This window comes from Amblyomma maculatum, chromosome 9 (assembly GCF_055883805.1).
Source record: "Amblyomma maculatum isolate TAMU_Amacu chromosome 9, ASM5588380v1, whole genome shotgun sequence".
Classification (NCBI taxonomy): domain Eukaryota; kingdom Metazoa; phylum Arthropoda; class Arachnida; order Ixodida; family Ixodidae; genus Amblyomma; species Amblyomma maculatum.
In genome coordinates this window covers 18,550,561-18,567,293 of record NC_139352.1, presented here as the reverse complement: position 1 = coordinate 18,567,293, position 16,733 = coordinate 18,550,561, and the positions used below count along the sequence as shown (strand labels likewise).

The following is a 16,733-nucleotide window of genomic DNA, read 5'->3' as shown; positions in this document are numbered from 1 at the left end:
ACTTATTTATGCGGTATGCACTGGCTAAAGCCTAATTATAACAACAAAACCAATTGAGCAGAATTGGCCGTGAATTCGCCACGTCTTTAGTGAAACTCAAAATTATCATTGAGGCTATATCTTTTTTTTTTCAACTTCCTAAGAGTTCTGTTAGACGCGTCATTATGCTGGAATGATATCAATTCAATCCTATAGCACTCGTATTAGTTTTATCTAGCAGCACTCAGTATACGTGTATAACGGATCTTTTACAGGCTATCCTACCGAACCTGTTCGGTGAGATAATTTACACTAAAAATGTCTCCTGCCCCTTCATTCAACGACGCATTCTGAACATTTTGCGCTTTCCGCGCCGTTTTGAATCACAGATGAAGGAGCATGCATTTAACAAAATATAGAAATGATTTTATGACGCCTCCACATTGGCTACGCACACATGACGCATCATTTTTTTTTTGTCGACGAAAGGAAGCAAGCAAACCCTTGTGTCAGAAACAAGGAGAACAACTCAGAGTGAACTACGTTTTATTTTCGTGCACAAGACTTGAAACACACAAACAAGTATTTTACTCGATTTTACGACGAACACATTCCGTTCCATCCAACATTGTCTTTATATGCCTCTCGTGTGGCGCTCCACATAATTAAAGCATCTGTGCAGCGCCACACGAGAGGCATATAAAGATAATGAAAAAGGCTTTGCGACCGATGACTTATCTGTGCTTCATAAACCTGACCGCTCTGTTGGTCCCTTCGGTGTACTGGCATGCAATAATGTTGAAGACGCCAATGAACTTTGCTGATTTTTTTAGAATGAGGTTTCTGAAATGTATCACAAACCATGCGAATTTTAAGAGAAGCGTCGGATGCTACTTAGCTTTGGACAACGCGGGGAATGATCGTCCTCAAAAAGAAATATAAGTTTTTTTACCCTGCTCAGGTGGTGATAGGCTCACGGTCAGCATTCTGAACGCTGAAGGTCAACGCACTGACGGTTAACAAGTTCAGAGATATGTAGCGTGATTTTAAAGTGTCAACATTTGGACTGCGGCGTAAAATGGTCATAATTTTGCAATATGACAGCGCAAAAGTTTTATCAGTAGTTGGCTTGGAAGTGTTAGAAAGGTTCGGATAGCGTCTTATATCTGGAGGTTTTTATCGTCTACTTCAACAATGCACAGTTCACGGATTTGTTGCGTTCCGCCTCCATAGAAACGTGGCAGGGATCGCCTTTGCAGGAATCGAAGCCGAGTCCTCCGACTCTGGAATCGAACGCCCTAAGCACAGAGCCACCACAGCGAATAAATGTTATACGGCTACTATTGCTGCTACCAACACTTCTAATGCAAGTTCCATTTCCACTTACCCACACTACCCTAACTACCATAAGTACACCTCTAAAAGCCATGCTATCATTGCTTACTACCGACTATTCATTTTCTTGATTTGTTTGGTTTATATGGCCCAATGTCCCAAAGTGACTTAGGCTGTGTGGAGGTTACAAGTTGGTTTGGTTTGGTTTGTGGGCTTTAACGTCCCAAGGCAACTCAGGCTATGAGAGACGCCGTAGTGGAGGACTCCGGAAATTTCGACCACCTGGGGTTCTTTGTGCACTGACATGGCACAGCACACGGGCGCCTTGCTTTTCGCCTGGTATACAGGGATATTTTAATAAAGAAATGCTCTCCTCCCCGTTCTCGCCGCGGCATGGCCTGAAGAGTGAACGAACGCGGAGGCGAACCTAAACTGCGTTCAGCATACTTGTAAGAGTACATGACGTGAAAGTGATGCTTAGCATACCATTACTGTATTTTTGATTCTCGCAGAATACGTTTGTGTCTATTTGACCTAGTGATCACCATGCAAACAAATCGACCCTGTTGCGGCATGAGCTTCATTTGAAATGCGCGAGTGGTGAGATACCGCAATGTCACTCTTTCAAACTAACCTATAACACGTTGTTTTAGGTTAGTCTCCCTGCGACCTGAACGCGGTACTGTATTGATAGAGGACAGTTTCGATTTAACGTCGGTGTTCACTTCTTTTTGATACCGATATATAGTTTTTAGATATTGAATTAGAGTGTGGTAACTCGAATCTCACCTTGTCGAAAAGCAAGCGCCAACTATTCACGCATTTAAAATAGACAGATATATGCGCAGTGAGTACTCTGGTGTTAGGGTCCTCACATTTTCAACTTCACAGACACTAACGTGACGCCGAAATAAAACACAGGTGGTTTACTTTGATGTACATTTTTGCAATCTCGAAATCGACAGCTGGCGATTGCGAAATGTTGCGCTGCAATATGGTGATGGGGAAGAATGTTCTTCATAGTCAATTAAATTTTCTGCCATTCAATCCCTGCTTGTCCCTAGCGTAACTGAGTGTAGCAGTGAGGAAATTTAGTTTGGGTTCTCTTAGAGAACGGAAAGAGATGCACCCTCGCGACTTACTTCATGAGCTATCGCCAATTTTATTTTCTGCTGTAAGCGCAACTAAGTTAAGCCTTCGGTTCCGGGGAGGATTCGGACTTAGCCGAGGAGCAGTCGGTGTTTAATATGATCGAACATTCGCGAGCGTTCCTCTGACCCATGGTATATGGTAGGTTACATGGCCAGAAACTGATTGATAGGCGGGAAATGTGGCGCCACGAGGCCGTGACATAAGAAGGTTGGAATGAACTCGCAGATAAGAAAATAGAACTCGGCACCCTTGGATCCTGAGTTCGACACGCTGCCCATAAACGGCACAGACACGTTCGAACCAGAGCTTTTGGATCATACACCAACAAGTGACTGGTTTTAAGTACGCACCGTGCTTATGAATTGTCGCGCCGACTAGAAGCGGTCAACAGAATTTTTTTGCTATTGCCCGTCGTTGCCTTGTGGTAATCATCTTCCTTCTTTTTCACCCTATTTACCTCTGGTTGGTTGGTTGGTTTGTGGGGTTTAACGTCCCAAAGCTATTCAGGCTATGAGAGACGCCGTAGTGGAGGACTCCGGAAATTTCGACCACCTGGGGTTCTTTAACGTGCACTGACATCGCACAGCACACGGGCGCCTTGCTTTTCGCCTCCAACGAAAAGCTGCCGCCGAGGCCGGGATCCTATTTACCTCTACGGCTTTTCTTTCTAAGAATTTCCGCTCCTGCAACTCTTGAACATATTTTATTTTCATGGTGGCTGTGCATTTATAAAAATCTGAAAGCATGCAATTTAGACAGTTTCTTTTAATGGCCGTGGGCACCTTCACTATTCGCAGACAACCGACATTTTACCAATCAAAACTGCCGTTTTTAATACATGAGCACTATGGGAAGTTTCGAAACTGGTAATATTAAAGAGCTGTGGGTCGAATGGCTTAGTTAAAGCGGAAATTTATATCCACCTTGGGCGTCCTGGGGTTTGTGTAAGATAAAATAGGCACACATTAAGGCATTGGTGATTCAGCGAGTCAAAAAGTGCGTGTACGCGAGGAGAAATCGCAAAGAGAGCCGGCCAGCGGGAGCCATTTAACGATATTGCGTTATATCCTTAAACGCGGACCTTCACTGACCCCCCCCCCCCCCCCCCCTCTCTTGTTTTCAGGCCGTGAGAGTAGCCCAATGCGGCATCAATCATTTACAGCTTCGGTCACATAAACCAGTTTCTTCAGTTTTCAGTTGTGATGGTGTTACCCTAACCATCATCGTGCCGTGCGCAAGCCACAGTCCATCTCAGAGAGGCACACAGGTATACCAATATTTACGAAGCAGCCAGATAACCAGGAGGAACGACAGCATTCAATAGTCCGCACTCTCCAGTAGTTGCTCAGGTTCCAGAATGCAAAGCACTTGCACGTGCATTGCCACTTCTTACAGGTGGACGACGTCATTTCGTTCCCTTTAAGAACACGCTCGCCTCTGTCTCCATTTGTGCAGAAAAAAACAAACAAACATAAAATTACGACCTTATTTACTTCGCTCAACTAAATACAGGTAGGCTCGCTAGCAAAGTCGCTTTGCTTAGCTTTGTGTATTCTCTCTTAACTCTGGCGACTGTGATACTGGCGTTAAATGCAACGTTAAATCCACGCCAGTTACTTTTAAATGCGAACACACATGCCCTTCCTAATCGATTTATATAGTAATGACAAGCACAATCAAGAATTCGTTAGGCGAAACTCTCATTATATACAGGTTCAGCGTTATATCAGTTGTCTTTCGTCTCTTCTGTCACTCCCTGCAAAGCGAAAAAGATCTTCCTCTGTCTATTTTGACACTTGTAAACCTTGACAGTTCGCATGTGGCTGTTCTGTTAATTACCCTGAGGCTTCTACCTCAGCCAAGTTGATTTTTCTTGCAAGCCAGGTGCATAGTCCAAATGTGCAATCGATACGCGAGCAACTTGCTTTTCCCATTAGTTTTTAATTTTATTACAGCTCGGTGGGAAGTCGACGAAGAACGGCGATGCGCAAAGCACAGCGCGATAGTCTGTCACCACCGAGAGCTTACGTCCTCTGAGGTGACGGATAGACGGTCAGTGTAGCACATGGGCTTTTCAATGAAAAACACAGAAACAAATTAACTATCCATTTTACTTCACTTCAATGCCGCTAATGGTTCGTGTGGAAATATTGTGCATTTCTTTGCAGAACTAAAACAAACGTTGGCTGTGGCGCTGTGGCGCTGTGGTCCGATGATGTGACCAGTAGAGCGGATTTTGTCGTGTAACCCCTGATTCGATGCCCAAATCACGGCCTTGGGGTGGTTCTTTTTAATTCATTAATGCTACGAGTCTTTATCCATAGGCAAGGCGACTTTTTCTATAGCGAGGCATTCAGTTCTAGAACACTAAAAATGAAGCATAGTTCAATAATTGTGTTGCTGCACCCCGTTTTTCAGCTCGTATTTCGTCGCATAAGCGGCCTCTGTGGTCCATATACAGGCCTTCCTCCTTTGGGACTTTTATATTGCAGTTACCATACGGGTCAACAGCCATAGTGTGACATCAGCAAGAGAGCGCACGAAGCTGTTCACAAAACGCATCTCACCTGAGTGCCACTGACATTTCAGCCTTTACCAGTGACGGAGAGCATTTATTCCGCCCGCCTGCGTCTCTCTGCGGTTTTATCGCTTTTTACGCGGAGTTTTATCATGCGGAGAGCCGTATGATGGGATACGTGACGTCTGACAGCGCTTGCACTTGCAGCCGCCAAAGCAACACGCGACGGCTCTATAAAAACAGCAAAACGTGTGTGACCTCAATGGGATATGTTCAAGGGAGAGGGCAAGCGCCTGTCTGGGCGTCGCGTTCGTTGTTTACAAGCACCGCCGTACTTGGCTTCCTTCCAGTGAAACGCCTACCACCTAGGCGCGCCCGTCCGCCGCCGCCGCTCTCGGTCCGCTCGGCTGTCATGGAGGAAAATGGTCGGGAGCCGGCGTTGTATCGAGTGAGTCAACTCTTGACCGGCGTCAACTGGCGGCCGACGAGGTTTGTGGACGACGTGCCGTTCTACCACACGTGCGGCCTGTGCAAAGTGATCCCCAAGAAGACGATGCTGCTGCCCTGTTCGCACGTGTTGTGCGAGTCCTGCCACAAGGGAAGCCTCCTAAAAGAACGCGACGGTGTCTGTGGAGTCTGCCCTCTAGACCGGAAAGCGTTTCGTACGCGCCGTTGTGTTGGGATTCAGTTGTCCGGGAAAAAAGTAAACACTCTGCAGGTGAGTGACCGAAGAAATTAAGTTAATACTCTGTTATTGTATCAACTGAATTGACGATAGCCGTAACTAATATTTATAGCTAGGTTATCACAGATATACTTAATTTTAGTGAGTATAGGCTGCCGTTTGTTATACGCGACAAACGCCTCATTTGTTTTGCAGCGACCAGAGCTAAAAGCCTGTGCCTCGAAAGAATTGAGGAAAGCAGTGCCTGCAAAAACGTTATTCTTCAAAGTACCTGTGACAAATCGTGAACTTGACTTTGACCATCAGAGTCTTATTGGTTTACAGTTTCTTTCTCTTCACCATTCCGGCTTCTTAGAAGCTCACCTTGGTAACATGGGTAGCCCATCTAGTTACCTGCGCGAACATGATTCCAGCACGCACCTTTATTATAAACACATACTCGTATAGTAAGTTTTTATTGTTTCCTAAGCACGCTACTGCACCGAATTAGGGACACAACAATATCTGCAACTATAGAATTAGTCTCTGGATTGAGGAAAGGTTGTTCAGCTGCGCAACAACGGCATTGCCTTAATAATTAGGCGGTTAGTACAAGCTGCCATGGACAGGGCGTAAGTTGAACTATATTTGTAGCTTGTATTCGGGCAGTCGCTAATTTAATGAACGCATTTTCGAGCGCTGCGCACCAAATACTGGGCACAACACGCAAGAAAGGGCAATGAAGCACGATCTTACTCGGTTAAGCGCAATAACCGCTTAAGTGACTAAGGCCAGCTGAGTGCGCTTAACACTGTTAGTCGTCTTTCATTGTCCGTTCTTGCTTGTTGTGCACAGTGTTTGGTAAGCAGCGCCCGAAAATCGTTTAGTCCGCAAGCAGGGGCGTTGTAGCGGTTTCTGTTACATTTTCATTTCTGAGGAAGGCTAAAGGCAGGGAAATTTAGTTTTCATTATGTCTGAAAGAGCGTCACCATGCGGAATACAATGTGTCCAAGAATATGTATACAGGTAATTTATATAAGGGATTTCTGTCGAGCACACAAGAGCTGTGCTTAGACAATGTTATCCAGGTTAAGGTCGTAACTGGGTGCGTGTAAACGTTCTAGTGGGTAGGGTGAGAGATAGCTAAGCATTTCCTGTGACCCGCTGGTAATGTCGTCCGTCATGTGGCTCGTATTGTTACTTCAAACCATGTGGTGGTTATGAAATTTGACCAGAATGTGTGCATTCTGATGTCCAGTGAGGTGGTTAAGGTGGGCGCTACCATTAGTTTTTCTATTACCGCATAGTCGTCACTAGCTTCTACCTATTAGTGTCATGCTGCTTGGTGCTAAATGGGAAAGGGAATGGCACGGAGTGCAATTACGCATCGCTCAAAGAGTGTGCCCAAGGCATTTTCTGTGCAAACAGAGGGCGACACCGTCGCCTACATTAATATGTGCTAAGCTGAAATGGGTCACATTTTCTTGTCTAGACTGGTGACTTAGAAATAGTTATATTCCTCTTTCACACTTTTGGCACTTACGATTGCTCGGTGCCGCAGTAATCAAAAGAGTCCACTGAAATTATCTATTTCATACGGCAGATCATAAGCGGCTTCGGCTATGCATTTAGTATGCAACGAGGCAACGATGCAAAGAAGCAATAAATTATCGGTCAGTGCCTAGCGTCGCGTATTATCATCAAATCTCCCCGAGAGTGGGTATGAGGGGTGTTCTGAGCGCTCTTTATGCACTATTTTTCTCTCTTTTTGTCTGTTCTTCCCTCTGTGAAGCCAATAACACAGCTTAGATGATTTGGTTTCTAGTCTACTTTATACTCAAGCAATAAGTGAAGGTGCGACGCTGCACCACTGCGCACATCATATAAGAAGCTCACAACACTGAGCGCCATGATGTGTAGATTGTTTCTTTCCTGTCTTGCGTCTCAGCACCAAGCCATCTTGCAAGTACATGTGGCACACGGCTCCCTTCAGCTCTTTATTGAGTCGATAGCCTTCGATGTCCTCAATCATCAAAAACAATCTAAAGAGTGGCCCTGCTTCTATACCGAAAATGCTATTGCTGTCGAGAAATTTATTTACCTTCGACAACACTCCTGGGACATCACCGTCGACGCATCTCGTTTTTAACCTAGTGAACAATCACGCTGAAATGGCTAAGAAGACGTTGTTTAAAATAGATTGCGTAGTTTTAGAAACGTTGGAGTGGCAAGCAGCAAACATGAATTTTTAAGCGGGAAGGTACCGGGTTCTTGTACACCGGCAACTACGATATTCAACAAGCAACATTGGCTCGCGGCCACTCCGTGTTTCTCTACAAATGTGTTCATATATTTTAGCACATACCAGACATACGTGTTTTGCTTTGAAAACTGATGAAGGCCCCAGAACACCAGAAGAAGCAGCATGCGGCGCTGCATTAGGCACTTTAAATATATCTGGTCCTTCAGACACGACTCACTTTAAGCCCATTACTGCAGTACTTATTTCTATTCCAAGTTTTTCACAGTAATTAGACGTTACAGATATTGTTATGAGGTAAATGGCCTTGGCGCTCCAAGCTTGACGATAATGCACATTGTGTCCTATATCTAAGACCCCCTGATATCTCAGTAGCATTTCTGGCGTCAATAACTTTTGACTGTGTGTGTGGTGTAGTAGACATGCCAGTGTGATTTTCCTGTGGTTTGCGCTATCGATTAGTGCCATTTTAAGATTTCAGTCTAACACGAACATAAGTAAGCATAACACTTGACCTGACTGTCGTTCAAGTGGGCGTGGCCTTCCACTACGACAGAAACTTTTATATCTTTGCGTGAGCAGTGCGTTTAAGTGAGCCGAAAGGAATGGTGTACTAGAGTGTATTATAGTGTATTTGTGTATTCGTTAATTAATGTGTATTCATGGCCACCTGGACCCAAGGTAGTAAACGTAGGCACTCGTCATGAGTGAATGTGTCATGATTTCGAAAGCAAAGGTGTAGCTCATTGCCCACTCCAATTTTACTTGCCATCGTCGCTTTCTATATTTGCATAGTCATTAATGCGCCCTTACGCAATTGCTAAGGAGCCGGCCACGGTAATATGTCGGTCTCTCCAGACTTTCCCAAGGTCTAAAGTATTTCTCTTTACATCGCCTGGCCATATCTCTTCTTTCATTCCATCGCATCAGATTCGATGCCATGCCACCCCTTTGTATTCATCTTAAAAAGATGTGTGTAGGATAAGCACACAAGAAAGAAGTCACACGCCGCACGAGCAATAATTTTAAGCTTATTCCGTTTCACAAGCGTCATTACGAACTGAGTGTTTAGTTCATAGCTCAATAATCGCAGGCCTAGCTGCCTGCGATTATTACACATTTTGTATCTATCCTGCCTCTCTTCCATACATTCTTTGTGCTGATAAAAAAGCTCCGCAAATACCAGTAAATGACCCCCAATGCGGTCGTCGATATGAAATTAACGCAGTGATGAAATACCACTGTTCACAAGTTTCCAGCTCTTGTTTCGTGCGTTATTACTTTAATTTGATTATTACTTAATCAAATTGATTCTAAAGAGTTTTTATAGCTCATTTAATGCGTGGTATGTAGCACGTATACGATTTATAAATTTACATCTTAATAAGAACACTCGATATTTTTGCCTTTTTGTAGGTGCACACATGTTGTTCTAACGCAAAAAAAAGCACTTTTATTGGTGAAAAAATTTGTATCGAACATTTTCTGTCACTCGATTCAAACGCATGTTATTCACACACAAAACAATAACCGGAGATTACCGTCTTGAAGGAAATGACGGTATAACGTCGGCCCGTACAGATATATCAGACAGAGAAAGCTGCGTCAACGCATCACCGTTTTAATTTTCTTGCGTGATAAGCTAAAGATTACGAACCTATTTTTCATTTCTGTATAATTTTTATGCGATAAAAGGTCATTTTTTATTGCAAATATGATCTGTCGTTTAAAGCACTATAGTTTATTGATGCAGGCCAACTTATATTCTGCAGAGTTCCTTTATGTGTTGACTGACTGCCTTTCACGACAGGTTTGATTGCTGGACATCTTACCAGCAGCCAAAAAACACGCCTCACATGCAATCGTACAAGGAAAGTCTGTGAAACATTAAGGCTTGGGAAGGATGTCGGTTTAGTGTTGACTTTCCAAAGGCAGAATTTGTGATCTGCACCGTGATTCTTAAGATATGCATTGATGTCTGCACAACTACATATCAATTATGCCTGTCATTGCGCACTGGGTTGACGGACGTGGAATATCCGGCATTGAAAAGATATACAGAGAGAAAATCGCTGTCTAGATCATACATAAATCTCTCAACAAATTGACACTAGTCGCATCAACCCCACCAAATGATTCCTTTCACACCGCCTTATTTTAACTTTGCCTTGATTATATTGTTTAAACATTAATGCGCAAATTGATATTTTCTGTCCTGAGAGTTGTCCGGTCATACAAAGAGTAACTATTTTCGACGCGCTGCGCTGCTTTTCTATACTTCCTTATAAACAATGCGAAAATAGCGCCAGCTTGCAGGCACACACAGTCAACATTTGTCTAAAGTCATGCCCGCTATCTCTTGCATTTCAGGCTTACTGCTGGAACCAGGAGCATGGCTGCGAGTTCGTGGGAACCCTGGAAGAAGTACTCACGCACTGCGAGGATGATTGTTCTTTTCACTCTCTCCCCTGTCCCCGTTGCGGCGAGAGCGTTCTGCATGCGGAACTGCCCACACACTACATGGCAGAATGTGGCGGCACCACAGCTACCGAGGAGACCGAAGAGTCACCGGCGGAAGGAGATGAAGAGGCTGGCGAAAACGAAGATTTTAAACTAGAAGATGTAAAAACGCTATTGAGAGAGCTCGAAGTCTTGGATATTGATCCTTTCGAAGTGGGATAAAGAGTGCGCTCAGGAGGACTCCTTACGAGCAGTGGTGCTTTACGATGCGCTATATAAAGCACTGGAACGTTTTTTCCGCATTATGATTATTGATTCGACATCGGTTGGTCAGCGATTAGCTACTGAGCTATACACTAGTGAGCCTGGTGAAATGAATGGCAATCCCAGCCGCTTCTGCCGTGTTTCGGTGAAGCTCAAACACAAAGCGGCCGTGCACTATTCGACTTCAGTGCGCATGGAAGACCCCCGGTAATCGAAATTATCAGAGGCCCCCTACACTGCCGCGTTCTGTACATACCGAGGCTTCGCGCACAGCTAGTTCAGGTAAAAATCTTGATGCCTGGACAGCAATGTGCCTAAAGCAACTATTAAACATCACCATGCAGCTATCAATAGTGCCTTGCCTTCTAATAACTAACATTTTCTATCTTCTCTGCTGTAATTCCAAGCAGAAAACTGCTTCACGACATCTGTCAAGCTTGTGCCGTTCTTGTCGTCTCTTTCTCTTTTTCAGACAAAATAATAGACTTATTTATTGAGGCGAAGCGCTTAAGAGAGAGTATGTAGTACCCACGGTTTCCTTTGTGCTCGCATGTGCGAGGCAGATTAACTCGCAGTTTTTTTTTTTTCACAAAACGACGCAAGCTGCTCCGTCAGTCTCTCCGAACAAGCACAGCTGCTGAGACGTTTTGACGAATTCAACGTGAAGTTCCTGCAGCGGGAAGAAGAAGAGCGTTTGCGAGAAGTATTTATATATATAATTTTGCGGCCAATGTACTGCCGTGCACTGCAATAAACGCCTCGTTTCGAAATATCCAGAATTCGAGTAAAAGGTGCTTATCTCTGTAATAGCCATAAAACAGTAAAATTGAAATTATAACATGTGGTTTAAAGGTGGCCAAGACTTAATCTTTACATCGCTACTCAATGGTTTAGCCACCGCTGTCTGTCCCTACAGCTTACAACGCACAACACTGCGTGCGAGGGGTCTCCAGCCAGCGAAGTATTAGATCACGTGACTAGATCATCTCAGAACGAACAGTCGGCACCATTATGATTTTTTAAAGGGTGATTTATTCTTATCAGTTCCTGCAATACAGAAATACTCGCTTGAATTCTTCCTAGCATCCTGCAATTGCGTCTGAATTCTCAGCTCTCCATTTATTCGTTCGTCGGGCACCTTAAATTCCGTGAAGAAAGTTGACGGCACAGCGGGATTTCTGTAGGTGGCAGTGACTTAGAGATCAATAGTCCAGAACATCTTACCATACAGCTACCATATCTGTGTTGCAGAAATTTAGTTACCATTAAGATTACACCACTACTTTAGGGCACGTCTGACGATAACAAAGGGAAGGACATGCGCATGCAGCAAATAAGATTATGGAATTCATGACACCAAAAAAATCGGGTATTTTTACTGTTCTTTTTTTGTCTGGCTAGAATCCAAGCCTTTGTATGTATTTGGGAATGACTTTTAGTAGATTAAGGTGGGTGTAAAATATTACTCTATAATAATTAATTTACGGTTTAGCTTTGGCAACCGCGGATATACACGGATAAAAAAAATTACCACTCGTTTAGTCAAGTTTTGCTTCCTTTAGCTTTATTTTTTCCACGTCCAGCCATGTTAAGCGAAGTGCTTTGTTCTTTTGTTGAGATCAACGAGGTCTAATTAAGATCTTAACACGCCTTTGTCTCAGAAGATGAAGGGCGACGCCGGTTTGGTTTCTAACAAAAAAAAAAAAATCTTAATACAACCTGTTCCAGAAACAAGTGGGACAGACCGAGCCCCCCGTTACGGACAGAGCGAAACAAATCAAACTGCTCATTCTTTCTATAGTGAATATTCTGTGCAGTTTCTGCACACACAATCTACACATTGAAAGCACCTGTAGAAGATAAAACTCTTTTGCAACAAGAAACAAGTTACACACAGTTTCTCGCATGGATATATAAAGGCGCGTCCTCCAAACTTAACGGTTTTTCTTCTTATCATGTGTGTTTCATCTATCCACTGCGTGTTGTATCACGATGGTGTTTCAGTGGCACACCCAGGTGTTTGGTAGGTGCATCCGTAAACCTGATACTGTCAGCCAGTTCTGGCTTCGTTTCTCATTCTGCATACTAGAAGCCCAGGCACTTTCGCCAAACTGTTGAGCTTGCAGTGAGTCTGCAAAACGATTTGGCGTCTTTAATCGCTTCCCGGATGCTTTCATTATCTTCAACAAAAGCCGCAATGTCATCGGCTTATGAGAGAAGTCTCACTTTATTGGAGATCAGGCAAAAACCGCATATTTTTCTATTAGTAATCACTCTTAAGCAGAAGAAAGCGGACACCCTTGCCAGGCAGAGGACTGAACGCAGAACCTTGGGCTTAGCTCCTTATTGATGATAATACTGGCAGAGCAGTTCGCATAAGCCATTGGCACTCATTCGAGAACAATTGCGCAATATTAATGTATTCCAGAAGATCAAAAAGTATGTCATGCACCACCCTGTCAAATGCTTTTTCTACACTTTTAATCTAGTTCCACGTACGTTCCGGTTATAAGTGGAACTTTTAAAAATGTTTCACTTATAAGCGGAACTTTTTTAAAAGTTCCACTTATAACTGGAACCTATGTGGAACCAGATTAAGAGTGTAGGTCAAGCTGCGCCATTGCCACGCGACTGTGCAATGCGTCACAACACTAATACACTTCTGGCGATGGGAATGTTTGTGTGAATCGATCTCCCTTAGATACCACCTCTTTGATGAGGGCCAACTACGAATTTAATCACAGTCTTACCTTTTTCCAATTACCTTCATGCAGATTTTTTTATAAACTACGTTCGTTAGACTTATGGGCCTGTAACCCTCGACGGAATGCAACGTAGCAGCGCCATTGGTTTTAGGTATCAGAATGATGTGGCTTGTTTTGAATGATGGGGGCAGCTTTTTTGTGTCATAGGCCTCTGCTGTTGCGTGATGTACGATTACTGTTAGATTACATTTGAAGAACATATAGAAAACAGCTGCTAAACCGTCCGGCCCAGGAGCGTTACCCGAACTTATATCGTTGACTGATTTTTCAACCTCATTAATTGTGATTGGGGCCTCAAACGTTTTTGACTTCAATCTATTTTAGGCATTAAAAGCAATAATCTGTTTTTATAGCTTTCCCATTCATACGTCTTACTACCCATGAATTTCGGTAGTACTCAACAAAAGCCCGCTATACCTCTTCTGGATGAGACGTGATCACCTCCTGATAATGAATTTCTTTTATTTCCTTCTTTTGCGTCGTAATACTTTTCGTCACTTAGCGCCCTCTTTCTTGGTTTCGCTTAACCACAACCTCTGTGCCCGCGCTCTTATCACTGCGCCTTGATATTTGTCAGCTTCTATCTTCTCGAGCTTTCTTTTTACGTCTTTTATTTGCGCCGAAAACGGCGTTGGTACTCTGCTTTCTGCATTTATGATATAGTCGAGGGTGCTTTGCATTTCTCGCTCCTCCGCTCCAGCCTTAAAGCATAACCCGCAGGCTCTGTCCACGGCGAACATTTTTACATCATTTTTGAATTGTTCCCACAAAGAAACATAATTCTCTGACTGGTCTCTGATCTTCTCCTCTATTTTAGCAGTTATCATAGCTACAAAAACTGAGTCACCTAAATGACTATTATTAAATTTTCACATATCCCAATTAAACCTAGAACTTTTCAGTCCGGTACCAACTGGAAACAAGACTAAACTATCGTCACTAAAGCTAACATGCTTCACCGCGTACTGGTTACAGATAGGAATAATCTTTGCTGATACGCACGCGCAATCAAGCCTTGAGTGACATTCTCTTTGAAAATGCGTAAACTGTACCCTGTGTCCACACAGTACGTCCCCCAGATCATCCAAGTTGCATTCTTGTACAATAGCTAAAAGCTGCAACGCACTTTGGCCCCGCACACTCAATTCTTCTACTCTGTGTTCTGGCAGACAAACACAGTTGAAATCGCCAAGAGGCACGATTCTTCTATCACATTTTAAAAAGGGTTCAACACAATAAAAAACACTTTGCGTTCATTGATTTTATTTGGTGCGTAAACACAGTTGACTTGCCACTCATTACTGCCCAAAACGCGATCACATATAGGTAATCGCCCAGTCTGGCAGGTCGTGACGTTTTGCACAATGATACCGGCAGAATTGCTCAAGAAAATCAAACATCCCCCGGACATTCCTGCAGTATGGCAGATGCATACGTCAAATCTTGTTTTGAAGATTCTAAAGACCCGGTCAGCTTGCTCCTGACATCAATTTCTGTTTCTTTGACAGCTCTAATATATATGTAATTTTCTAACATCAAAAGATTCAATTGAAGTTGTCGTTTCCGTGTCTAGAGTCCGCGTACATTCAAGGTACCGATACGAAGGGCTCTTTTATAATTAGCTGCCATCCTAAGAAAAGTGCAAAGCAGGCCGGCTCGCATATTTAAACACACACTACAACGCACAGACATTGAGTGCAGAGTGCGGTTGACGTATTCAACGACGACGCTGGGCTCCTTTCGGGGCGTTCGTTAACGGGGAGCATGTCGGCACCATACCTCCTTAACAAGTTTACTGTCCGTAGGGTGGTCCCCGCTATGGCGGAAGACACGAAGTTGCCAGTTTCCGGTGCGGTGGCACATTGGGCTTTGGCTTTAAGCTTGGCCGACGCTTTACAGTGGTCTTCGGGGGCGGTTCCTCGACGCTGTGTTCTTCCATGCGGCTCTCATGGTTTTCAACTTTATCGTGCGGCCTCTTAGGAACAACCACAGTCGCAGCAGTTTTGTTGCCGCTCTTAGAGGTCTCGTTAACACTCGTTTCACTACCAAGAACAGCACTGGCCGCTCCGTTTTCATTCTTACTCTCGGTGCTCGCTGATATGAGCGGCGGCACCTGTGCGTCCTTGCCGCCGCAAGGAGCCACGACCTCCTCCATGCCGCTGCAAAGCTCTCCTGCACTTCCGCGGGTAGCTTCCTCTGCATCGGCCAAGTCCATAAGGGGCTCTGATGTGGTACCAGCACGTCCATTACCGGTTACGTTGGCGCAGCTCCTCACGAATGTGGACTCGTCGTGGCCGAAGTGTCGACACAGCCCACAGCGTGGTACACGGCACTCGCGCTGTATGTGACCGGTGTCGTGACACCAGAGGCAAAGCGAGGATCTGCCTGGCACGAGCACAAGTGCGTTGTCTTCCGCTACACGTAACTGACGCGGAATGTCCTCCACTGTCACACCCGTCTTCAGCTTCAGGGACACCAACCGAGTGTGCGAGCCTTTGTCACTACATCCCGCGACTCTCCACTTTTCCTTGCTTATTTCTGTCACCGTTCCGTACGGGGCCAGGGCCGCCTTCACGTCCTCATCGGGAGTAGTGTGGAGCAACCAATAAAGCTTCAAGCGCACATCCTGGCTGCAGGGGTCTATAATGACACAGCGGTGCTCCTTGATGCTTATGGCTTTCTTCGCCAAAATCTTCTGTTTGCTTTCTTCGTCCTTTAAGGTAATCGCCCACACGTGATTCATCTGGTAGGCTCCGAATGCTACAACGTCTGGCATCAAATCGAGACGGCTAAGCGCATCCCGGAAATGTTCTGCGCGATACGGCCTGGCCGCAATATCTGCGTGCAGAAACACAGTATTCGAAACTGTCCTACCTGAGGGCAAGTGAGGCAAAACAAGAGCGTAATCCTGACTGGGCGTTTCCATATTCCTGGTACCGCGGTCGCGTAGGCCCACTGAATCTACTCCTGAGGAGCTCTGCATTCGGTGACTCTCACCGTCAGTGGCCGCCACTGGAATCCGACAACTTTCGCCTCAGTCGGCTGCCAGGAATGCTGAACTGCCACTGTCTCGCGCTGCACATTGTATGCCATCATCTTCATCATCTTCGATCCGTGCGCAAAGGATTGAAACACACAGCTATCGCATTGCCCTCGTAGTGAAACATATGTTACGCAAGTATGTTTCTCTATGCTGCCCTCTTAAGGCGATTTAAACGGTCTATCCTTTTAAACGAGAGTAGAAAACTGGGCAAGTTGGTAAGTATCCATCTTGTTGTGGCACCACAGGGACGAGGACAGATACGAAAAAAGACAGACCAAGTGTTCACTATCAAC

General features: G+C 44.6%; 2 protein-coding genes across 2 annotated transcripts; one reads left to right on the top strand and one right to left on the bottom strand.

Annotated features, from left to right (window-relative positions):
- The first annotated feature begins 5,218 nt into the window (after positions 1–5,218).
- On the top strand, positions 5,219–11,357 carry LOC146178490 (uncharacterized). The gene is made up of 2 exons (XM_084578308.1): positions 5,219–5,702; positions 10,279–11,357. Exons 1-2 carry the CDS (start codon positions 5,247–5,249, stop codon positions 10,588–10,590), a joined length of 768 nt encoding a protein of 255 aa, XP_084434434.1. The 5' UTR covers positions 5,219–5,246; the 3' UTR covers positions 10,591–11,357.
- Positions 11,358–15,213: 3,856 nt separating this feature from the next.
- Positions 15,214–16,380, bottom strand: LOC146178489 (uncharacterized). Its single transcript, XM_084579982.1, has one exon. The coding sequence runs from the start codon at positions 16,378–16,380 to the stop codon at positions 15,214–15,216; it is 1,167 nt and encodes a 388-aa protein (XP_084436108.1).
- Between the last annotated feature and the right edge of the window lie 353 nt (positions 16,381–16,733).